Genomic DNA, 26,603 nt, shown 5'->3' on the forward strand with positions numbered 1-26,603 from the left:
ACGTATGCCCCTGGTTTTTGAGTCCTCTGCTAAAGGTAATATTCTTGTTTGTCTCATTCCCTCTGAATTTTTTATAACTTAATAAAGTCACCCCTCTGCCTCCCTTGTCCAAAGCAGACAGTTCCAGCCTTTTCAGTCTTTCCTCATAGCCATAATTCCCTTTCCTGGTAATGTCCCCATAAATCTTCTCTGCACCTCTCCTCTCCAATGCAATTGAGTCTGCCCTGTATTTTGCTGATCTGAATTGTACACTGTCCTCCAGCTGTTATCAACATCTTAAATATCCTCTCATTTATTGCCTATTCCCTTGCCTTGATGCACCTTACTGAATGCATTGACACTTATTTCTTTGAACTGCATTCCATTTGCCACTTTACTGACCAGTCTTTACAGCTCACATTCAAATACATTGCTGCCAATTTAATCCCAGGCTAATCACAGGACAATTTATAATGACCAATTAACCTACCAACCAGTATGTCTTTGTACTGTGGGAGGAAACTAAAGCCATGGAGGAAACCCACGTATTCACAGGGAGATTGTACAAACTCCTTATAGGCAGCGGCAGGAATTGAACCTGGGTTGCCTGCACTGTAAAGTATTGTTTATCTTTTGCTACGTTATCATTTGCTTCAAATCATTTTGAGACCAATTGGTTACATATAATGGCATTTTAGTTCAGTACAAAATCAAATTCTCACTGAATCCACTTTGCCTTGATTTTTCAAATGTTCTTTGTAGCGTTGATCTACATAGTCTTCAAATCTGGAGAAAATAATTAAGAAAATTGGATGAAAACATTTAACCAGCACCTATCAAACTCCTATGCTTCATTGCCAATGAAAGAACATTATAATTGCTTGTTCTGTGGAAATGCAATAATGCACACAGTAGCTTCATAAATGAAATGAAACAAGTACAGGTTTGGTGATGTGGTTGAGGGGGACAATTGTCCAGAACAAAGTCCCATGTTGCTATTTCCAGAAAGAGATTAACATGGGAATGCAGTTGAAAAACTATTGTACAATGTTCTGCATATGTTAATCAAAATGGCTTCTTTGTTTTGTTAAGAGTAGGAATGCTTCTTTGATATGATAAGTGCCTTCTCTTGCAGTTGTTTAGCTTTAGAATTGCTGATAACGGTATTGTATTCATTTGTTAACCAATGGGGAATTGTTATTTTGTCTTGTGGGTCTGGGAGGGGGTTTTTTTGCGGTTTTTTTTGGGAGTTGGGAAGAAGACGCCAAAGAAGGAGGAAAGTTGATTGGTGAAAGAGACAAAAGGCCATAGAAGAAAGAAAAATAGAGGGAGGAGCACCAGATGGGTGGGCAAGGAGAAAGGTGAGGGAGAGAAAAGAGGATAGGAAACAGTGAAGGGAAGGGGGGATGGGAGGCATTACTGGAAGTTTGAGAAATCGATGTTCATGCCATCAGGTTGGAAGTAATCCAAGCGGTAAAAGAGGAGTTGTCCACCAGTGTAAGTGTGGCCTCATCATGACAGTGGAGGAAGCCAGGGATGGACATAGTGTAATGGGAATGGGAAGTGGAATTAAAATGAGTGCCTACTGGGAGATGCTGCTTGTTCTGGCAGATGGAGTACAGACGCTCAGTGAAGCGGTTTCCCAATCTACGTCGGATCTCACTAATATATGGAGGTCACATCTGGAGCAGTGGACACAGTAACTGACCCAAAAGACTCACAGGTGAAGAGTCACTCACCTGGATGGACTGCTTAGGGCCCTGAATGGTAATGAGGGAGAAAGTTTGGGGGCAGGTGTAGCACTTGTTCCACTTCCAAGGATAAGTGCCAGGAGGGAGTTCAGTGGGGAGGGATGAGTGGACAAGGGAGTCGCATAGGGAGCGATTCCTGCCGAAAGCAGAAAATGATGGGGAGGGAAAGATATGTTTGGTGGTGGGATCCTGTTGGGAGGTGGTGGAAATTTTGGAGAATCATGTGCTGGACGCAGAGGCTGGTGAGGTGGTAGGTGAGGAGAAAAAGAACCCTATCCCTGGTAGGGTGGCCAAAGGATTGGGTAAGAACAGATGTGCATGAAATGAAAGAGATGCGGTAGAGGGCAGCATTGATAGTGGAGGAAGGGAAGCCCCTTTCTTTGAAAAAGAATATTTCCTTTGTTCTAGAATGAAAAGCCTCATCCTAACAGCAGACGTAGTGGAACTCAGAGAAGGAAATGATGTTCTTACAAGTAACAGGGTGGGATGAGGTATAGTTCAGGTAGCTGTGAGAGTCCGTATGTTTGTAATAGACATCAGTAGATAAGCTGTCTCCAGAGATAGAGACAGTGAGATCAAGAAAGGGAAGGGAGATGTCAGAAATGGACCAGGTGAATTTGAGGGCCGGGTGGAAGTTGGAGGCAAAGTGGATGAAATTGACGGGTGTAGGAAGTAGCACCAATGCAATACCCCCAGCAGCTTTTCACAAGCTGTTCCAAGCCCATGTGGGAGGGAACTGTTGATTTTGTAAACAGTACAATGTATATCCGGATTTCAAAGGCTTCCCAAACAAAGCTCGATAGCCATGCCCATGCGTGCTTGCAATTCACAGATATCACCAGAGAAGATTAGTTCAGTTAGTTTTCAAAATCAACATCAGATATCAAGATGCAGTCCAAACACAGGAATGGAGCTCATTCTGAAAGCGTGTAAGGTATGATAAGGCAGCAGGAGTCCAGAAGGCAGTCTGTGCATTCGGCAGCTAGTCCAACACCAGGAGTGAAGAGGTAAGTCTGGCTTATGGAAACAAAGAGCCAAGTCCAATATGTGGGAGAATTAGTCAGACAGCAAGAATGCAGAGATCAGTATGACAGCAGCTGTTTAAGAGGGCTGGTACATATGGCATGTCATACATGCTTCCCCAAATTCTTAATTCTTTTTTAATTGGTACAGCCATGGATTAAAATACTAGGGGATGCACTCCTATTTCTAATCTCAAATGTCTGAACTAAATTTTGCTTTCCTAGAGGAGGACTTTTTATTCAAAGTCAAATGAAAAAAAGACCTGGGCAAAACTTGATTTCATGACAACTGAATCTCTTGATGAGATTAGCATCTCAATCTTTTACTTTTATATCAAATGTCCTCTAAAAATCTTAATAATTTTCCAGTCTCTTTATTCTAAATCCTCGATGATTTTAATATTATAAAGCTTCCACTATGTCATTTTAGATGCCTTAAGTATAAAAGAGTAAATCAAATTAAATGTGAAATATTAAATGGGACAAACATTGGAATACAGAATAAAACAGAAAGTATTGAGAGAGATGCAGGATGTTGGAACACTTGCCTAAAAGGCATAGCAGATTTTTTATTCAATGTACAGAATTCAAGAGCCAGACAGTTATAATATAAATAAATAAAGCAGTAGCTGGATCACCACTTGAGTACAGTTCTGGAAAGATGGGATTTGCCTGGAGAGAGTATATCTGATTGGGTGGAATGTTGGTTTCTTGGATGTTGCTGGGATTTCAACATTTTCATAAATGGTAAAGATTACACAGTATAACAGAAAAGGCTGAGGAGAGGTGTATAAACTATGAGAAGCCTAGAGAGAGTATTTTTGTCTTTAGCAGTGATGACAAAAACAGGTATCAATTTAAAGTAATTGGTAGAAGAACTAGAGATGAAAAACATCTTTTTCATTCAATGAATAGCTGGGGTTTAGAGCTCACTACTTACAAGGCAGGAACCCTCACTACATTGAAAATGTACTTGCACGGAGAGCTGTGACCTTCGGGGCTGCAGACCAAGTGCAGCAAATCATAAACATCTTAAGATGCTGGAAATCTTGAGCAATCCGAGATGTCCTTCTCTTTCAAAGGATACCATTTCTTGTTTCAGACCATCAATACTGCCCTTACTCACACCTCCTCCATTTTCTGTACTTTTGCCCTCATCCCATCTTCCTGCCGCCACAATAGGGATTGGGTTCCTCTTGTCCTCACCTCTCACCCCATGATCCTCCATACCCAGCACATTCTCTGTAACTTCCACCATCTGCAACAGGATTCTACCACTAAGCACATATTTTCCCTTCTCCCACCCCTCTTCTCTTTCCATAGGGATTGCACTCTACATGACTTCCTCGTCCACTCATCCCTCCCCATTGATCTCCCACCTAGCACTTAATCTTGCAAGCATGACAAGCGCACCACCTGCTCCTGCACTTCACTACCCACTTTCCTCTCCCCATGCCTGGTCTCACCCCTCATCTGCCAGCTTGCTCTCTTTCCCCTTCCATCCCACACCTTCTTATTCTAGCTTCTGCCCCCTTTCTTTCCAGTCATGATGAAGATTTGTTCCCTCCATAGATACTGCCTGACTTGTTGAGATCGTCTGCTATTTTATGTGTGTTACTCAAAGGTTGAGTGGCTCTTTATTGACTACTGGCACAGAAACAATGACCTGTTTGTTACATATATACCATGATTCTCTTGTCTTTCAATCATGCTGGAATACACACTGTGCCAAACAAAAGCAACTTTTACCTTGGATCAAGTTCCTTTGCCACACGCTTGGCTTTGTTCCATTCTTCCCCTCCTATGAAGCAGTCTATGGCTTCTTTTATGAGATCCACATTGAGGTATAATTCAGCTGCCTGGGAAATAATGATGATAATAATCTAGACCAGGTTTGCCATAAATCTATTTTTGGTTAGTCAACATAACACAATAAAACCAAAGGGTAGAGTGCAGACTTCACACTTAAGTTGAATCAACTATATTACTGGCACAGGGATTGAAGGAATTCTCTGCCATTCTGGAAACTCATAAAACGCTTGGAATTACAAGTATAATGCAAGAAATTGCACAGTATGATATAGTCCGTGAGCCAGAAGGGTTGGCGATACACCATCAATAACTCTCTGAGACGTTAGGCGAGATATAGGCTTTTATTGACTGGAAGAAAGAACAAGCAGCAATTGACCACAACACTACATCCCGGAGACTGAGAGGCAGGACTCAGGCCTCAATCGCCTTTATACCGGGGTCTGTGGGAGGAGCCACGGTCAGTGGGAGGAGCCACAGGAGCAGTCAGTGGGGGGGTGGGGGGCGCGGGTCTGTCCAGACAGGTATATGTAGTTCACCACAATTGGTCAGTACCATCTGAAGGGAATAATGCTCATAGTGATTTTTGGCAAGGTGTACATCTCTAGAGTTAGAAAGTATGTGATAGCATTGCACCAGTGGTAGCTTTATTACTTCAAATAAGTAATCACTTTCTGTATATATTCCATATTAACATCAGTACAGCAGAAAATGTTACCCCCGCCCCCCAGGTAAAACACCTCATTTAGAGAGATTTCTGGAGTTTTATCAATGTCATGATATTTTCCATATTGTTGTGTCAAATCAAAACAATCTTAAGCTTTTGTCATAGCATATAGAATTACAGTACAATAATGCAAATGTGGGGTTCCACATGGCTAAAATCTAGACCCTATTTGGTAGTAAAATGAATATATTTAATCAAAGACTGCTTTCCATACTTTCATAACCTATTAATAATCATAATAATTCAACATCTTCATCTGAACTTTCCACACTCTCTGAAGTGGAAGCCTGTTTCTCACAGTCTGCCAGTCTACACATGTCAGTACACCTGAGACCAGTTAGCGCGTGGCCAAGTGGTTAAGGCGTTTGTCTGGTAATCTGAAGGTTGCTAGTTCGATCCTTGGCTGAGGCTGCATGTGTGTCCTTGAGCAAGGCACTTAACCACACATTGTTCTGCGATGGCACCGGTGCCAAGCTGTATGGGTCCTAATGCCCTCCCCTTGGACAACATCGGTGGCATGGAGAGGGGAGACTTGCAGCTTGGGCAACTGCCGATCTTCTATTAAAATTTTTTTTAAAACCTTGCTTTCTAAGGCGTAAATCCATGGTCTATTGAGACTAACGGAGGCCTGCACACACACCTGAGACCATTAGCAACACACATACATCTGGAGTGAACATTGTTTTGGACAGTTATAGGCCAGTAGATGGTATCGGGTGCTGGCCGGCCTTCCATCCAGTGCACCACTTCCCCTTCTCTCTCCATCTTCCATCCTCTGCCAACAGGGCTTGGTACTTGTGGGTCCTTCTCCAAACAGTTTCTCCATATACCAGCCTGGTAGCTGGCTCGCTGTGCATGCTTTGTTAAGCAGTCCTTGCATGGTGGGAGTTGATGACTTTTGATTTCACCTTTTTTGGCACAGAAAAGGTGATACCTGAGCTCATTGACTTTGGTGGTCAATGCTTTTGGGGCATACAGGAGACGTGTAAATGCCTCCAGTTTGTCCATCAGTTCTGGGGAGAGGCCCCATTCCTGACCCAACTCTAAGGATGTGTCCTGAGTTTCCCTGTTGCTTGTCAGAAGTTTTAGGGCACTTTGCCTGCAAAAGTGCTTACAGTGTCACATCCTATATATGCATGCAACCTGATGAGAGCCCTACAAACCTCTATGCCAACAGTGGCAGCAACCTTCCTGATGTCTACAAGCCTTATACAGGTTCTAGTGCCACACTTCTGAAACAATGGGGCCTCAATCTTGTCACGAAAAGCTAAAGACATGATAAAGACATCTGTATCTTCTGAGCAGATCCCTACAGATTGGTATCCCTCTCTTGTGCCATGGGCAGCATGGAGAAGTAGGTGGCCACCACTTCTTGTTGTTGACACTGAAGAGCTGACACCTCCTCACTATCTTGAGATGTGATTCTGTAACATTTGTCATTCACAGTTGCATACAAAATCTTCTCCTGTAGCTTTGCTCTGTTCTCCGCCTTCCTCCATTCATGGTCTATGAAGCTAATGAGACTATTTTTGTTACCGACTTTGGTCAGGAAGCTCCTCCACTGCATCATCATCTGTGTGCCTGTGATACATTGCAACTTGTGACCAGTCTCTTCACCCCATAGAGATCTTTCACTATTCTTCATAGAGTTCTCCTCGTATGTGTCAAACACAACATCTATTTTGCTACTCTGACTGCTTTCCCTCAGAGCCATACCCATAATTGTTGTGGCAACGTCTCTGAAACTAACTTGATCACCTTTCACTCTTTGGACCAAGTTCATTCTATTAACCACTGTAGCAGAGTTTCCTGGGAGTTGCTCTTCTACTGCTACATTTTTCTGCAAGGTTGTGGCTAAAGTAGCTTTGTCTTTCTCAGCAATCCTTCTGGTGTGGACAGGGCCCAGGGCAATGGTCCAGGGAGATGAGAAAGGATATCCTCCATACATAGACTGCGCCTATGATGTGTCCAAAGGCCTGCCTGCTTTCAAGATGATCGCCCTCCCATTTGATTTCACTTCTCTCTTCTTACACATATCACTGAATATTCTCAGCTTGTTGATTTTCATTGGGTCATGCAATTTCTTTGCTGGTGGGTCTTCCTCTGGTCTCTCATCCTTGAAGGTTGCTCACCAATCTCATATGCTTTCATCAGGTCAGAGGCAATGTCCTTGGGGGCTGCCTTTGCCGTAGAGATGCTAATGAGGTCCCGCTTCTCTGCAAATGGGTTGACCCATTCATGTATGAGGCTAACCACTGCTGAAACTGCTTCCTCATCTTCCTGGATTCTTGGCCGCTATAGCTCTGCATGACAAAGCTCTGGTTTGTTGCCTTGCACCATCTCCCTAACCTGTCCCAGGAATGCACTGCGGTGCGGTGCACGCTTAATAGCTCCAGCATTCAGGCTGAACCATGATGTGCCTCCAGGAGTCTGTATGTCTTTGTTCAATGTGGCTTCCACAGGGATCTGCCCAAAGGGGTTGTTATTTGACAGCTGCACTGACAATTGGCCTGTTTTGAAGGCCTCATACACAGAAGGATTCTTCTCTGGGAGGTTCATCATCTGAGCAAAGCTACCACCACAGCAATGCTATCACATATTTTCTAGCACTAGGGGTGTATACCTTGCCAGAAATCACTATAAGAATTATTCCCCCCCCCCACTCCAGATGGTACCGGTGGCCCAAATTTGGGGTCCTGGCTCACGGACTAACACTGCTTATGTCTAAGCTTTGCCAATTATCAAAGCTGTTACCAAATGTCCAGGACATTCAGAACCATTCAAAACTATTAAAATCAATAAAGTAATTAGAATTTAAAATGGTCAAGGTTCTTTATAAAATTAAATGGAGTTAAATACAACTAAAATCACTTTTTAATAATTAAAGTAAATTCAATTGAGGAATATAAATGTAAATTACATTTTACGTTATGTTTCCTCCTCAGAATCTTTCCTCTCCATTCAAACAAACGGGTTCACTGAGGACTCAGTTTCCTGCAGCAGGTTTATATTCTACTTCTGGACTCCCCGTGGACCCTAACATCAGAGGCAGTGGGAAATTTGGCAACATGATTCAGCTTGGAAGTTTGGGACAAAAATTCTGGCACTTTTTAGGAAGTAAATATTAATAATTCAACACACCTCTTTCAATACTTCCCAGCAAGTTCAGGTCCAAGGTCATACATATGCTACAGACTGTGAAAACCACTTGTGTTACGCCCACACTACTTAGCATAGATCAGTCTATTTATGAATATAAATAAGCATTCTCAAAAAATCTTGAAAAATTATTGTTAACCTATTTTATGAAACATTATGCTTATTGTTCTGTTCTGGGTGACATATGTGGGATTTCCAGGAGACTACCAGCCTCCCCGATGGCCACATCTGCATCGGGTGCATCAAGAAGCAACTCCTTGGAGATCATGTTAGAGAACTGGAGCTGCAGCTCAGTGACCTTCCTCTTGTTAAGGAAAGTGAAGAAGTGATAGACAGGAGATGCAAGGAAGTAGTCATCCCAAGCTACAGGAGACAGATAAATGGGTCACTGTCGAGAGAGGGAAGGAAAAACGTCAGATGGAGGAAAGCACCCCTTTGGCCATTCCCATCAACAATTACTCCATTTTGAGTACTGTTGGGGGTGGGGGGGTGGAATGATCTACCTGTAAGAAGCAACAGTGGCCATGCCTCTGGCACTGAGTCTGGCTCAGAAGGGAAGGGAATTGAAGAGGATTGCAGCAGTAATAGGGGACTCTATAGTTAGGAGGAAGATAGGCAATTCTATGGACACAAAAAAGGAACATGGATGGTAGTTTGCCTCACAGGTGCCAGGGTCCATGATGTTTCTGAATGTGTCCACAATATCCTGAAAAGGGAGGCTGAGCAGCCAGAAGTCGTGAGAAGACTGGTAGCTTGAGTTGGCTGTTAGTCTGTAGGGTTGTTTGCCGAGCCTGGAGGTTAGGTTACAAAAGTTTCTTCACCAGTTAAGGTGACATCATCTGTGCACAACTGAGCGTAATTTCTGTGAGTGCTTGCATTTATATTGGTCTGATGCTGCTATAATTGTTTGGCTGGGACGCTGGCCACTCTTCTCCACAGGTCATGACCTTCGGTGGCCCATATCCCTAGTTATCAGTCGTTGTGAGTATTGGTTTCTCAGGTGTCCGTGGCTCTCACTTTGGCCCTAATCCCGCAGACACATAGGTTCATAAATTGCATACAGTTCAATATGCTTGTTAAGAAGAAAGAAGAAAATCTCCTTTTTAAAGTATTTATACACAATGGTTATCCAGAAAACTTCATCAGCAGATGTCTCATCCAGAGAAAGAACCTTTGAACTCCTACTGAACAGGCAAGAAAGAGGCTAACCCTACCATATGTCAGCAATACTTCTGGAGTGACTGCAGGACTGCTGCAACTACACAGAATACTGGTAGCAGATAAACCCAGCACAACCATCAGATTCCTCATCTCGAGACCCAAAGATCTGACAGCCCACATGGAGAGAACAAGCATAATAAGGCAAATCCAGCATGGAGACAGCCCCAAACACTTTGTCAAACAGATGGGGAGAAAACTATCCATGAGACTACATGAACATTAGTGACCCGTAAAAAGACACGATCCTTTGTCACTCATCTCAGTACATGAAGACCAAGAAAGACACCAGTGCGTCTGGGGAAACTATAAAAAACTTGACAGGAGCACAAAGCAAGAAATCAGAGAATTCTTAGAGGCATGTTCCTCAGTGGAAGATTCTATTAACTGGACACATTATACGAATCTATGCATCTGCGGAATTGGGACCAAGGGGTGAACCGCAGGCACCCCAGGACCAACACTCACAACAACAGATAACCAGGGATAGGAGCCAACAGAGGTCACTCAGTTATCCGGTTGGCCAGGACCCAGTGGTGACCAGCAACCAGGTGAGAGCCAACCAATCAGAACAATGATTCAGACCAAAATAAACAAAGGTACCTGGCACAAACAATACTCAATTGTACACTGATGATGTCACCTCAACTGGTGGCAAAACATTTGAGATCTAACCTCCAAGATCAGCAAACAACCCTACAAACAAAAAGGAAACTGCTGAATGAGCTCAGTGGTTCAGACAACACTGGTGGAAGCAAAGGGAAAATTGACATTTCCTTTATTAGCAATAGATGTCTAGAAATATAACTGTGAGATTTCTCCAAGATCCTGGATTATTTATACAATATTATAAACAACATACAATCTAGTAAGAATTAACTTCAACAAGAATGTTAAAAAATCTAGATCTCTAACCTCTCGTTATCTGAAAGAGTTGTTTTCAACCAAAATATTCAATTATCTTTTTCAGACATTCCTGTATATTTGAAGTACTCTTTGTTTTAATTAATAGATGGGTATGTAAAGGGGGTTTCTTCTTTTTTCTTTGTTACTGTTGGGAAAGGGTTCTTTGTTTTGTTAAAAGCAGGAATGTTTCTTTGTTGCGAGAGAGTGCTGGAAGCTTGTTTGGGTTAAAATTTACTGATAATGAGAATTGTATTCCTTTGTAAACCAAATGGGGATTAATGTTCTTTCTTCTGAATCTGTAAGCTTTTGTTGACGGGCTTTTGGGCAGATCGGCATGAGGGGATTGAGAGAGAGGACGCAATGCTGTAAGCTGGGCAAGGAACGGACCCCAAGCGGGGGTCTGAGGCCAGGAGGTACTCCGAGGAGGGGGGATGAAGCTAGATGTGCTTGGTTGACCACTCGGAGGGTCCTGAGCTGCGAGTCGAGGAGTTCGGAGGGGATCGAATGGTGGCCAGAAGACTTCAGTAATTGAGCTCCAACGGTTGTGCACGAAGTGGTTTGGACTTTGATAAGTTTGGCGCCTTTTCTTTATTTTTTCTCTTCATATATACTTTATCGTTATTAATCACTTAGTTATAGTAACCTTTATAAATTGTACTCATTTAATCGCTTATGGTGTACTGTCTGTTTTTTGGCGAGGCGGGGACATCACACAGCATCCACACCAGCTGATTACCCAGTTTGGCGGGGCCGAAGGCTGCTCCCCCTAGACGAGAATGAGCTGAGCGAGCCTGAGGCGACCCAGGGGGTTACAGGTATAAAAGTATAACATAGATCATACCGAATTATATTTCTGTATTTCAATTAACCGAGGACCAACTGTCTGAATAACATCAAGGGCTTTTTCCTGGTTTAAGAATTTGATAGACAATTCAGCAGCCTAGAAAACAGAGAATCCGTTTAATGCAAAGAATATTTGTATGAGAGGCATTGTTAACAAAAACATTTTAAAATATACCTGAGGCAGATATATTTAAAGTTATGACTGTAAAGATGCAATAACTATGAAAAATGTTGCTAAAAACAGAGAAATTAGAAACTGAAAAGTAGATGCACAATCAAAATCCAGCAAAAAACTTTAAATTCTAGAAGAATGAAATAAAACTGAACAGACTCGGAGAGCAAAGAGATCCACTTACACCATGGAGAAAAATCATGCTATAGAAAACTCTAATGAAACATTACAAGCTTAAATGTAGTTCAGATATTTAGTTACTACCGCTTGCTGCTTTTTCATTTTTGAAGTAGCGTGATCAACCCTGATGCAGACTGAATAAGTAATTTAGTTTCAATGTGAGGAATTATGTATTGTTAATTTCCCCCTAACATTTTAATATTTAAAGCACAATTACTGAAGAGAATACATTTGAGTGCTGCTCATTATTTAGAAATAAAAATGGTTTTATGCTGACAGATTATATTTCATCAGGAAAATACCTACCAAAAGGAAAGTAGTCAATCAACTACGTGTGAGCTTTTGGTACTTCCTGGATGAAGTTTGAAAGTTAATGGGTTTCAGCACCAACAATATTGATACATGTGTACTGAAATTCATTCTTAGCATACTTTACCTTCATCCAGCACTTCTCCATTAGAGCCAAGTTATTTGTCTCCTTGACCTTAAGGTAACATTCCACAGCCCTGATATATTCTCCTGACAGCTCCCATTCTCTGGCTTGTTCAACTATTCCTTCAATTCCCCTGTGGGATAAAATTATGAAATCACTGAGTGCCAAATGACTAAAATTTAAAAAGTACAATCAATAAAGAACTGTATTCAGTTTCAAAGAACCATAAAATTATTTTTATTCTGTGGTATAACATTGTTATGAATTCTGAATGGGCAATGAACCCATGTACAACACCTCACTACATTTCTTTCTTTTTGCACTAAACACACACACACACACACACACACATATATATATTTATATATATATAAATTAATTAAATATTTGCTACTGTAATTTAGTTTTTTATCATTACATATCACAATGTACTGCTACTGCAAGACAACAAATTTCATGATGTAAGCCAGTGATATTAAAAACCGATTCTGATTCTAAATGGACAATTATTTATAACTTCACACAAGATGTCAGCAATTACATATCATCCGAAGTTCTTTTATAACTATTTGTCCAAAGATCAAACGACATAATGACTAAACTAATGTATACGGAGTAATGTTGACAGCATGTGGTTTTACCTAAAAATCCTGAAAATGGGATCAGAGACTTCATTTTCAATTTTTTCTGACAAATCTTAAGAACTAGAGATAGAAACATAGAAAACCTACAGCACAATACAGGCTCTTCGGCCCACAAACCTCTGCCGAACATGTCCTTACATTAGAAATTAACTAGGGTTATCCATAGCCCTCTATTTTTCTAAGCTCCATGCCTATCCAGGAGTTTCTCAAAAGACCCAATCTTTTCCGCCTCCACCACCGTCGCTGGCAGCCCACTCCATGCATTCACCACTCTCTGTAAAAACTTACCCCTGACATCACCTCTGTACCTACTTGCAAGCACCTTAAAACTGTGCCCTCTCGTTCTAACCATTTCAGCCCTGGGAAAAAGCCTCTGACTATCCACACGATCAATGCCTCTCATCATCTTATACACCTCTATCAGATCGCTTCTTATCCTCTGCCACTCCAAGGAAAAAAGGCTGAGTTCACTCAAACTATTCTCATAATCCAGGCAACATCCCTGTTAATCTCTGCATCCTTTCTATGGTTTCCACATCCTTCCTGTAGTGAGGTGACCAGAACTGAGCACAGTACTCCAAGTGGGGTCTGACCAGGGTCCTATAAAGCTGCAACATTACCTCTTGGCTCCTAAACTTAATCCCACGATTGATGAAGGCCAATGCACCGTATGCCTTCTTAACCACACAGTCAGCCTGCGCAACAGCTTTGAGTGTCCTATAGACTTGGACCCCAAGATCTCCCTGATCCTCCACACTGCCAAGAGTCTTACCATTAATACTATATTCTGCAATCATGTTTGACCTATCAAAATGAACTACCTCACACTTATCTGGGTTGAACTCCATCTGCCACTTCTCAGCCCAGTTTTGCATCCTATCAATGTCCCGCTGTAACCCCTGACAGCCCTCCACACTACCCACAGCATCCCCAACCTTGGTGTCATCAGCAAATTTACTAACCCATCCCTCCACTTCCTCATTCAGGTCATTTATAAAAATAACGAAGAGTAAGGGTCCCAGAACAGATCCCTGAGGCACACCACTGGTCACCAACTTCCATGCAGAATATGACCCGTCTACAACAACTCCTTGCCTTCTGTGGGCAAACCAATTCTGGATCCACAAAGCAATGTTACCTTGGATCCCATGTCTCCTTACTTTCTCAATAAGCCTTGCACAGGGTACCTTATCAAATGCCTTGCTGGAATCCATATACACTACATTTATCAATGTGTTTAGTCACATCCTCAAAAATTTCAGTCAGGCTCATAAGGCATAACCTGCCTTTGACAAATCCAATGTGACTATTCCTAATCATTTTATGCCTCTCCAAATGTTCATAAATCCTGCTTCTCAGGATCTCTTCCATCAACTTACCAACCACTGAAGTAAGACTCACTGGTCTATAATTTCCTGGGCTATCTCTACTCCTTTTCTTGAATAAGGGAACAATATACGTAACCCTCCAATCCTCCAGAACCTCTCCCATTCCTGTTGATGATACAAAGATCATCACCAGAGGCTCAGCAATCTCCTCCCTTGCCTCCCACAGTAGCCTGGGGTACATCTCATCTGATGACTTATTCAACTTGATGCTTTCCAAAAACTCCAGCACATCCTCGTTCTCAATACCTACATGCTCAAGCTTTTCAGTATGCTGTAATTCATCCCTACAATTGCCAAGATCCTTTTCCATAGTGAATACTGAAGCAAAGTATTCATTAAGTACCTCTGCTATCTCCTCCAGTTCCATACACACTTTTCCACTGTCACACTAGATTGGTCCTATTCTCTCACATCTTTTCCTCTTGCTCTTCACATGCTTAGAGAATGCCTTGGGGTTTTCCTTAATCCTGTCCACCAAGGCCTTCTCATGTCCCCTTCCGGCACTCCTAATTTCATTCTTAAGCTCCTGTCCTGCTTGCCTTATAATCTTCTAGATCTCTGTCATCATCTAGTTTTTTGAACCTTTTGTAAGCTCTTCTTTTCTTTGACTAGATTTACAACAGCTTTTGCACACCATGGTTCCTGTACCCTACCATCCTTTCCCTGTCTCATTGGAATGTACCTATGCAGAACCCCACGCAAATATCCCCTGAACATTTGTCACATTTCTTCTGTGTGTTTCCCAGAGAACATCTGTTCCCAATATATGCTTCCAAGTTCCTGCCTGATAGCCTCATATTTCTCCTTACTCTTGTAGGCGTATCTACATATTGTGTCAAGAAACCTTCCTGAAAACACCTAACAAGCTCCACACCATCTTGTTCTAGGGACATGCCAATTGATATTTGGGAAATTAAAATCTCCCAGCACGACAACCCTGTTATTATTACACCTTACCAGAATCTCTCTTCCTATCTGCTCCTCGATGTCTGTTACTATTGGGTGGTCTATAAAAAAACACCCAAGTCAAGTTATTGACCCCTTCCTGTTTCTAACTTCCAGCCACAGAGACTCCATAGACAATCCCTCCATGACTTCCTGCTTTTCTGCAGCCGTGACACTACCTCTGATCAGCAGTGCCATGGACCCACCTCTTTTGCCTCCCTTCCTGTTCTTTCTGAAACATCTAAAGCCTGGCACTCAAAATAACCATTCCTGCCCCTGAGCCATCTAACCCTCTGTAATGGCCACAACATCATAGCTCCAAGTACTGATCCACGCTCTAAGCTCATCTCCTTTGTTCATAATGCCTCTTGCATTGAAATAGACACATCTCAAACCATTGGTCTGAGCACGTCCCTTCTCTATTACCTACCTAGCCTCCCTCTTGCATTGTCTCCAAGCTTTCTTTATCTGTGAGCCAAACGCCTCTTCCTCCGTCTCTTCAGTTTGGTTCCCAACCCCCAGCAATTCTAATTTAAACTCTCCCCAATAGCCTGAGCAAACCTCCCTGCCAGGATATTGGGCCCCCTGGGATTCAAGTGCAACCCATGCTTTTTGTACAGATCCTGCCCTCCCCAAAAGAGGTCCCAGTGATCCAGAAATCTGAATTCCTGCCCCCTGCTTCAATCCCTCAGCCACGCATTTATCCTTAAGCCATGATTTCTGGTAGTAGTCCCACCCATCCTCAGTGGAAAAAGCCCGCTTGCATTTACCCTTTCTATACCACTCATAATTTTGTATACCTCTATCAAATTTCCTCTCAATTTTCTATATTCTAAAGAATACAGTCGTAACCCTTTCAATCTTTCCTTATAACTTGTCCTCCAGACCCAAAAACATCCTTGTAAATTTTCTCAGTGCTCTTTCAATTTTACTTATATCTTTTCTGTAGGTACATGACCAAAACTGCACAGAATACTCCAAATTAGGTCTCACTAGTGTCTTATACAATTTCAACATAACATCCCATCTCCTGTACGCAATACATTGATTTATAAAGGCTAATGTGCCAAAAGCTTTCTTTACGACCCTATCTACCTATGATGCCACTGTCAATGAATTATGGACCTGTGTTCCTAGATCCCTTTGATCTACCACACTCCTCACTGCCCTACCATTCACTGTGTACGACCTACTCTGGTTGGTATTATCAAAGAGCAAAACCTTGCTCATATGCATTAAATTCCATCTGCCATTTTTCAGCTGATGCAGATCCCTCTGCAAGCTATAATAGCCTTCCTCGCTGTCAACTACACCCCATATCTTGGTGTCATCCACAAATTTGCTGATCTAGTTAACCACATTCTCATCTAGATCATTGATATAGGTGACAAAAATGAAGGACCCAGCATTGATCCAAGCAGCATGCCTCTAGTCACAGCTCCAGTCAGAGGCAACCATCTACCACCATTCTCTGACTTCGCCCACAAGGCAAATGTCTAATCCAATTTACTAACTCATCTTGAATGCCGAGCGACTGAACCTTCTTGATCAACCTCCCATGCAGAACCTGTCAAATGTCTTACTAAAGTCCATGTAGACTGCCTTGTCTTTATCCACTTTCCTGGTAATTTCCTTAATCAGTACGTCTATCCAAATACTTATATATCCAGTCCCTTCCAATAACTTTTGCAGAACTGAAGTCAGACTCACTGGCAATTTCCTGGTTTATGTTTAGAACCTATTTTAAATAACTGAACAACATTGGCTGTCCTCCAATCCTCTGATGACCTCCCCTGAAGATGAGGATGATTTAAGTATCTCTGCTAGGGGCCAGGCCATTTTGGCACTTGTTTCCCATAGGGTCTGAGGGAACACCTTGTCAGACTCAAAGGTTTTGTCCAGCCTGATTTGCCTCAGATTAACAATCACCTCCTCCTCTGTAATCTGTACAGTGTCCATGAAGTTAATGCTGCTTTGCTCATTAATAGACTCTGCGTTCATCTCCTGTGTACTCAAAGAGTCCTACAGATGTACCCTGGAGAGCATTCTGACAGGCTTCATCACTGTCAGGTATGGTGGGGGGTGTGCTACTGCACAGGATCAAAAGCCACAGATCGTTGTTAAATTAGTCAGCTCCATCTTGAGTACTAGCCTCCATAGTATCCAAGACATCTTCAAGAAGTGATGCCTCAGAAAGGCGGCATCCATCACCCAGGACATGCCGTCTTCTCATTGTTACCATCAGGTAGGAGGTACAGAAGCCTGAAGGCACACACTCAGTGATTCAGGAATAGCTCCTTCCGATTCCTAAATGGACATTGAACCAACGAACGCTACCTCACTTTTTTTGTTTTTGCACTATTTTTAATTTAACTATTTAATATACATATATATACTTACTGAAATTAATTTACTTATTTTTTCCTCTATATTATCATGCATTGCATTATACTGCTGCCCCTAAATTAGCAAATTTCACAACAGACACCTGTGATATTAAACTTGATTCTGATTCTTGAGAAAATACAGACGTAAAGAATTCATTTAGCTCTTTCATCAGCGTGCGGCGCTCGAGATGGCGGACAACCAGACCGAGCGTGCCTACCAGAAGCAGCCGACCGTCTTCCAGAATAAGAAGCGCGTGTTAGCGGCTGAGGACGCCAAGGAGAAGCTGCCGTGCTACCACCGCAATGTGGGCCTAGGCTTCAAGACCCCGCGAGAGGCCATTGATGGAACCTACATTGACAAGAAATGTCCATTTCCTGGGAATGTGTCAATTCAAGGGCGTATCCTCACAGGTGTTGTAACTAAAATGAAGATGCAACGGACCATTGTTATTCGCAGAGACTACCTTCATTACATCAGGAAATACAACCGTTTTGAGAAGCGACACAAGAACATGTCTGTGCACTTATCCCCTTGCTTCAGGGATGTGCAGAACGGAGACAGTGTGACCATTGGAGAGTGTCGACCCCTCAGTAAGACTGTGCGTTTCAACGTCCTCAAAGTCACCAAGGCTGCAGGAGCCAAGAAACAGTTCTAGAAATTTTGAAGGGTAGTTGCAATGTAAATCATCTACAATAAAGTCTTTGTGAAAATTTAAAAAAAATAATAAATTCATTTAAGCTCTCTACCAACTGTTTTGGCTCCACATATGGATTACCATTCTGGTCTTCCAGAGAACCAATTTTGTCCTTTGCAATCCTTTTGTTCTTAACATATCTGTAAAATCCCTTAGGATTCTCCTTCACCTTATCTGCGAGAGCAGCTTTGTGCCTTCTTTAAACCTTCCAGATTTCTTTCTTGCATTTCCTATACTCCATAAGCACCTAATTTGCTCCTGCTTGCCTATGCCTGCTATGCACTTCACTATCTCTTGAAACCAAAGTTCCCTTATTATCTTTACCTTTTATTCTGAAAGGCACATACAAGCTTTCTTCTCTCAAAATTTTGTTTTTGTAGGCCTCCATTTCCAGAAAATGGCCTGTCCCAATCCACACTTGCAAGAACACTTCTGATACCATCAAAATTGTCCTGTTGAAGGGTTTCGCCTTGAATCGTCAACTGTACTCTTTTCCATCGATGCTGCCTGACCTGCTGAGTTCCTCCAGCATTTGTGTGCAATGCTTGGGTTTCCAACAGATTTTCTCTTGTTTGAAAATTTGCCGAATCTCAACCCATGGACCAGACCAATCTTTTTGGATATTTACTTTGAAACTAATGGCCCTGTGGTCACTGGATGCAAAGTTCCTTATACAAACTTCTGTCACTTGCACTGTCTTATTCCCTAATAGCAGATCCAGTATTGCACACCCTCTCATTGGGACTTCTACATGATGGTGATGGACACTATTCTGAACACATTTGACAAACTCTATTCCATCTAGTCTTTTTGCAGTATGGGATTTCGAGTTAATCTGTGGAAAGTTAAGATAATCTATTATAACAACCTTATGTTTTTTGCAAAAGTCTCTGCAGATCTGTTCTAAATCCCTCAGACTGTTGAGAGGTCTGTAATATAGCCCAATTAAGGTGGTCATGCCTTTCCTATTTCTCAGTTTCACCCTTAACGCCTCACTAGTCGAGTTCTCCAGTCTGTCTTGACAAAGGATTGCCCAGACATTTTCCCTGACGAGTATCGCCACCCCTCCTCCTTTAATCCCTCCCGCTCTGTCACGTCTAAAACAACAGAACCCCAAAATACAGAGTTGCCAGTTCAGCCCTTCCTGCAACCAAGTCTCACTAATGGCTACAACATCTTAATTCCAGGTGTTGATCGAGGCCTGAGCTCATTCGCCTTTCTTACAATACTTCTTGCATTGAAATATATGCAGATCAGGACACCATGCTCAACCTTTTGATTCCTAACTTTGTCTAAGGTCTTACCAACATCTATCACCACAACCTTTCCACTAACTGTTCTGGCACTTTGGTTCCCATCCCCCTGCAACCCCAGTTTAAAATCCACCTTGCAGCATTAACAATCCTTCCTGCTAGGATATTTGTCCCCTTCCTGTTCAGGTGCAAACCATTCCTTTTGTACAGGTTCCATCTTCCCTGGAAGAGAGCCCAATGATCCAAAAATCTTAAGCCCTCTCCCCTATGCCAACTCCTTAGCTACACGTTAAACTGTATAATCTTCCTAGTTCCTGGCTTCACTAGCACTTGACATGGGCAGCAATCCTGATATCACAACCCTGAAGGTCATGCCCTATAACTTAGCACCTTAACCCCCTGAAATCCCTAATCAGAACCTCGCCACACATCATCCCCATGTCATTGGTACCTGCATGGACCACAACCTCTGGCTGTTCACCCTCCCATTTAAGAATGCTGAAGCCTCGGTCCAAGATGTTCTGACCCTGGCACCCAGGAGGCAACATACCCTCCGGGAATCTCATTCTTGCCCACACAGGACATATGGGTGCAATATATATTTAGTTGACTGGTGTTGCAGCAACAAACTTGCACTCAACATCAGTAAGACCAAAGAGTTGATCATGTACTTCAGAAAGGGCAAGAGAAGGAAACAGAACCAATCCTCATAATGGAGAGAGTGACCAATTTCAAGTTTCTGGGTGTCAATAACTCCTGGTCCTAACATGTTGATGCAACAATAAAGAAGGCAAGACAGCGGCTATATTTCATCAGGAGTTAAAACACTCAAAAACTTTTTTCAGGTGCACTTTATAACAGGCTGCATCACCGTCTGCTACGGGTGGCCTACTGCCCAGGATTGAAAGTTACAGAACATTGAAAAATTAGTCAGCTCCATCATGGGTACCAGCCACCGTAGTATCCCAGACACTTTCAAGGAGCTGTGCCTCAAAAAGGCGGCGTCCATTATTAAAGACCCCATCACCCAGGACATGCTCTTTTCTCAATGTTACAATCAGGAAGGAGGTACTGAAGCCTCAAGGCACACACTCAGCAATGCAGGAACAGCTTCTTCCCCTCTACCATCCAATTCCTAAATGGACATTAGAACTCATAAGGAACTACATCACTTTCTTATTTCTGTTTTGCACTACAATTCTCAATTTAACTATTTAAAATACATAGATATATATACTTAATGTAATTCTTTTTTTCTATATTTATCATATTGCATTGTACTGCTGACTCTAAGTTAACAAATTTCACGACATTTGTTGGTGATACTGGACTGAAGGTGCTGTTTTGAAATGCACGTAACATTCAGAATAAGGTGGAAAAACTCGTGGCACAATTAAGAGATTGGTCAGTATGACGTTGTGGGTATCACTGGGTTGTGGCTGAACGAAGGTCATAGTTAGGAACTTAACATCAAAGAACATACTTTGTATCAAAAGGAGAGGCAGGAAGGCATAGGCTGTGGTGTGGTTCTGTTGGTAAGAGATGGAATTACATCTTTAGAAATAGTTGACATAGGATCAGAGAATGTTGAATCCTTGTGGGTGGAGTTAAGAAACTGCAAGGGTTAAAAAAATGACCATAATGGGAATCATATATAGACCTCCAAATAGTAGCTAAGATGTAGAGTTGAGATTGCAAAGGGAGCTGGAATTGGCATCTAATAAGAGTAATGACACAGTCAGGGACTTCAATATGCAAGAGGATTGGGAAAATCAGGTTGGTGTTGGATCGCAAGAGAGGGAATTTGTTGAATGCCTACGACATGGCTTTTTAGTGCAGCTTGAGCTTGAGCCTACTCATGGAAAGGCTATCTTAGATTGGGTGCTGCATAATAACCCAGATCCAATTAGGGAACTTTACGTAAAGGTACCCTTAGAAGGCAGTGATCATAGTATGATTAAATTCATACTGCAATTTGAGAGGGAGAAGTATAAGTCACATCTATCAGTATTGCAATGGAATAAGGGGAATTACAGAGGCATGAGAGAGGAGCTTGCCCAGGTGGATTGGCAAGCTGCGGGGATGGGGGCAGAGCAGAGGTGGTTGAAGTTTCTGGGAATAATTCACAAGGCACAAGATATACAAGTCCCACATAAGAAGTTAGACCATATGACCATAAGATATAGGAGCAGAAATAGGCCATTCGGCCCATCGAGTCTCCTCCACCATTCAATCATGGGCTGATCCAATTCTTCCAGTCATCCCCACTCCCCTGCTCCCCAAACTCTTTGATGCCCTGGCTAATCAAGAACCCATCTATCTCTGCCTTAAATACACCCAATGTCTTGGCCTCCACAGCCCCTCATGGCAACAAATTCCACAGGTTTACCACCCTCTGACTAAAGTAATCTCTCTGCATCTCTGTTCTAAATGGACGTCCTTCAATCCTGAAGTCGTGCTCTCTTGCCCGAGACTCCACCAACCATGGGAAACAACTTTGCCATATCTAATCTGTTCAGGCCTTTTAACATTCGGAATGTTTCTATGAGATCCCCCCTCATTCTCCTGAACTCCAGGGAATACAGCCCAAGAGCTGCCAGACATTCCTCATACAGTAACCCTTTCTTTCCTGGAATCATTCTCGTAAATCTTCTCTGAACCCTCTCCTAAATCAGTTTATGCTTTCTAAAATAAGGAGCCCAAAACTGCACACAATACTCCAAGTGTGGTCTCACGAGTGCCTGACAGAACCTCAACATCACATCCCTGTTCTTACATTCTATATCTCTAGAAATAAATTTATTCACCTTATTCACCACCAGCTCAAACTGGTTAACCTTCAGGGCATCTTGCACAAGGACTCCCAAGTCCCTTTGCATCTCTGCATTTTGAATTCTCTCCCTATCTAAAGAATAGCCTGCCTGTTTATTTCTTCCACCAAAGTGCATGACCATACATTTCCAAAATTGTATTTCATTTGCCACTTCTTTCTCCATTTCCCTAAACTATCTAAGTCTCTCTGCAGACTCTCCGTTTCCTCAACACTACCTGCTCCTCCACCTATCTTTGTATCATCAGCAAATTTAGCCACAAATCCATTAACCCCATAGTTCAAATCATTGACGTACATTGTAAAAAGCAGCAGTCCCAGCACCGACCCCTGAGGAACTCCACTGGTAACTGGCAGCCAGCCAGAATAGGGGACCTTTATTTCCACTCTCTGTTTTCTGCTGATCAGCAAATGCTCCACCCATGCTAGTAACTTCCCTGTAATTCCATGGGCTATTATCTTCCTAAGCAGTCTCATGTGCGGCATCTTGTCAAAGTTCTCAAGTGGCAGGGCTTGGCAACCTTGTCTGACAAGGGAAGTTAAGGACAGCATAAAAGCCAAGGAAAAGTCACACAAGGTAGCAAAAGTGAGTGGGAAGCTGGATAATTGGGAAACTTTTAGAATCCAACAAAAGGTAACTAAAAAAGCTATAAGAGGGGAATAGATTACTAAGTGACGCAGTGATTTAATTATTGGGTTCTGAGGTTTTGAGTTTTTGATCCTCCACATCAACCTGGCACGGATGGAGAGTGTATTCAGAAAAAGTCTGTTCCTGATCCCGGCACTGAAACATACGTTCTTAAGTGTTTTATATGCATAGAAAGGTGAAATATATACTACATACTAAGACAAACGTTTGACTAACTGAAGCTAAATAATACCAGATGTACCTGTTCCAACTTACTCTGTAAGAGAACTTCCAATTTTTTTTATCCTGATCCACAATAACCCATCCTCCCGTATGCTTTAAATCACTTCTGCAAACCCCATTTCCAGAAAAGTTGGGATATTTTCCAAAATGCAATAAAAACAAAAATCTGTGATATGTTAATTCACGTGAACCCTTATTTAACTGACAAAAGTACAAAGAAAAGATTTTCAATAGTTTTACTGACCAACTTAATTGTATTTTGTAAATACACACAAATTTAGAATTTGATGGCTGCAACACACTCAACAAAAGTTGGGACAGAGTTAAAATAAGATTGAAAAGTGCACAGAATATTCAAGTAACACCCACATTAAGCAGGCTAATTGGTAGCAGGTGAGGTATCATGATTGGGTATAGAAGTAGCGTCCATCAAAGGCTCAGTCTTTACAAGCAAGGATGGGTCGTGGCTCACCCCTTTGTGCCAAAATTCGTGAGAGAATTGTTAGTCAGTTCAAAAGGAACATTTCCCAATGCAAAATTGCAGAGAATTTAGGTCTTTCAACATCTACAGTACATAATATTGTGAAAAGATTCAGAGAATTCAGAGACATCTCAGTGCGTAAAGGGCAAGGTTGGAAACCACTGTTGAATGTGCGTGATCTTCAAGCCCTCGGGCGGCACTGCCTAAGAAACCGTCATGCTACTGTGACAATTATAGCCACCTGAGCTCGGGAGTACTTCGGAAAACCATTGTCACTTATCACAGTCCATCGCTGCATCCAGAAATGCAACTTGAAACTGTATTACACAAGGAGGAAGCCATACATCAACTTTATGCAGAACGCCGGCGAGTTTTCTGGGCCCGAGCTCATCTCAGATGGACCAAAAGACTGTGGAACCATTTGCTGTGGTCAGATGAGTCCACATTTCAGCTAGTTTTCGGAAAAAATGGGCGTCAAGTTCTCCGTGCCAAAGATGAAAATGACCATCCTGATTGTAATCAGCGAAAGGTGCAAAAGCCAGCATCTGTGATGGTATGGGGGTGTATCAGTGCCCACAACATGGGTGAGTTGGATGGATGTGAAGGTACCATTGACTCTGAGGCTTATATTAGGATTTTAGAGACATATGTTGCCATCAAGGCGACGTCTCTTCCCGGGACATCCATGCTTATTTCAGCAGGACAATGCCAGACCACATTCTGCATGGGCTACAACAGCGTGGCTTTGTAGACACAGAGTGCGTGTGCTTGACTGGCCTGCTGCCAGTCCAGATCTATCTCCTATTGAAAATGTATTGTGCATCATGAAGAGGACAGACAACAGAGACCACGGACTGTTGAGCAGCTGAAGTCTTATATCAAGCAAGAATGGTCAAAATTTCCAATTGCAAATCTACTACAATTAGTATCCTCAGTTCTGAAATGATTAAAAAGTGTTATTAAAAGGAAAGGTGATGTAACACAATGGTAAACATGACTCTGTCCCAACTTTTGTTGAGTGTGTTGCAGCCATCAAATTCTAAATTTGTGTATATTTACGAAGTACAATTAAGTTGGTCAGTAAAACTATTGAAAATCTTTTCTTTGTACTTTTGTCAGTTAAATAAAGGTTCACATGAATTAACATATCACAGATTTTTGTTTTTATTGCATTTTGGAAAATATCCCAACTTTTCTGGAAATAGGGTTAGTAGATTACTTATAATACCTAATACAATGTAAATGCTATGTAAATTGTTGTTATACTGCATTGTTTAGGGAATAATGACAAGAAAAGAAGTCTGTACATGCTCGAACAACAAGTGCTGGAAGAGCACTCCAAGTTTTCTCGATTCGCGGTTGGTTGAATTCACGGATGCGGAACTCGCAGATAAGGAGGGCTGACTGTATTTAAGGCAGAAGCTGATGATTTCCTGATCGGTCAGAGCATCAACGGATATAGCGAAAAGGCAGCATGGCAGAAGGCGAGAAGGGGTTGAGTGGAATTCAGGATCAGCCATGATGGAATGGCAGAACAGTTTCAATGGACCAAATGGCCTAATTCTGCTTTTATGTCTTATGATTTTGAGAACCTCCTGTCTGTTCCCCTAACTAATGAATCCCTTGTCACCACAACGTGCCTCTTTCTCCCCGTTCTCTTGAGTCACAAATGCAGACATATTGATAAGTGTTGACAGTGGTGTTTCTAACCAGCAATTTCAGGATTTTTGTGCTGCAAGGTTCTTGTTTGAACTGAAATATAAATTTCCAAATTGGCAGAAGACCTTAAGACCATAAGACAAAGGAGCAGAAGTCGGCCATTCGGCCCATTGAGTCTGCTCTGCCATTTCATCATGAGCTGATCCAATCTCCCCTTTAGTCCCATTCTCCCACCTTCTCACCATAACCTTTGATGTCCTGACTACTCAGATACCTATCAATCTCTGCCTTAAATACACCGAATGACTCAGCCTCCACTGCCGCCCGTGGCAACAAATTCCACAGATTCACCACCCTCTGGCTAAAAAATTTTTTTCCGCATCTCCGTTCTGAATGGGCACCCTGCAATCCTCAAGTCATGTCCTCTCGTACTAGACTCCCCCACCATGGGAAACAACTTTGTCACATCCACTCTGTCCATGCCTTTCAACATTCGAAATGTTTCTATGAGGTCCCCCCTCATTCTTCTAAACTCCAAGGAGTACAGTCTAAGAGTGGTCAAATGTTCCTCATATGTTAACCCTCTCATTCCTGGAATCATTCTAGTGAATCTTCTCTGAACCCTCTCCAAAGTCAGCACAAGTGAGGTCTTACCAGTGCCTCATAGAGCCTCAACATCACATCCCTGCTCCTATACTCTATTCCTCTAGAAATGAATGCCAACATTGCATTTGCCTTCTTCACCAACAACTCAACCTGGAGGTTAACCTTAAGGGTATCCTGCACGAGAACTCCCAAGTCCCGTTGCATCTCAGAACTTTGAATTCTCTCCTCATTTAAATAATAGTTTGCCAGCATTACCGTACACTTTCCGACATTGTAATTCATTTGCCACTTCTTTGCCCATTCCCCCAATCTATCCAAGTCTCTCTGCAGACTCTCTGTTTCCTCAGCACTACTGGCCCCTCCACCTATCTTTGCATCATCAGCAAACTTAGCCACAAAGCCATCTATTCCATAATCCAAATCATTGATATACAACGTAAAAAGAAGCGGCCCCAACACGGACCCTTGAGGAACACCACCGGTAACCGGCAGCCAACCAGAATGGGATCCCTTTATTCTCACTCTGTTTCCTGCCAATCAACCAACGCTCTACCCACGTATGTAACTTTCCTGTAATTCCATGGGCATGCGCAGTATTTATCTTAAATATACAGTGGATATTGAATTGTTTGTTAATGGGGCATC

General features: G+C 42.3%; 2 protein-coding genes across 3 annotated transcripts in view; one reads left to right on the forward strand and one right to left on the reverse strand.

Moving 5' to 3' along the window:
• Positions 1 to 26,603, reverse strand: part of ift172 (intraflagellar transport 172) — a 180,867-nt gene that overhangs the window by 30,846 nt on the left and 123,418 nt on the right. For both annotated transcript variants that reach the window (XM_059981671.1, XM_059981669.1), the window contains 4 exons: positions 12,203 to 12,332; positions 11,413 to 11,511; positions 4,502 to 4,611; positions 702 to 765 (listed from right to left, as the gene is read on the reverse strand). In XM_059981671.1, the coding sequence (XP_059837654.1) occupies positions 702 to 765; positions 4,502 to 4,611; positions 11,413 to 11,511; positions 12,203 to 12,332 (403 nt within the window). The remainder of the gene's footprint in view (positions 1 to 701; positions 766 to 4,501; positions 4,612 to 11,412; positions 11,512 to 12,202; positions 12,333 to 26,603) is intronic.
• LOC132400582 (small ribosomal subunit protein uS17-like) lies at positions 17,730 to 18,236 on the forward strand. Its single transcript, XM_059981672.1, has one exon. It carries the CDS (start codon positions 17,752 to 17,754, stop codon positions 18,217 to 18,219), a length of 468 nt encoding a protein of 155 aa, XP_059837655.1. The 5' UTR covers positions 17,730 to 17,751; the 3' UTR covers positions 18,220 to 18,236.

This window comes from Hypanus sabinus, chromosome 10 (assembly GCF_030144855.1).
Source record: "Hypanus sabinus isolate sHypSab1 chromosome 10, sHypSab1.hap1, whole genome shotgun sequence".
Taxonomy (NCBI): domain Eukaryota; kingdom Metazoa; phylum Chordata; class Chondrichthyes; order Myliobatiformes; family Dasyatidae; genus Hypanus; species Hypanus sabinus.

What these genes read in the sequence shown, in the direction of transcription:
- LOC132400582 (XM_059981672.1), top strand. Translation starts at nt 17,752, where the DNA reads ATGGCGGACAACCAGACCGAGCGTGCCTACCAGAAGCAGCCGACCGTC.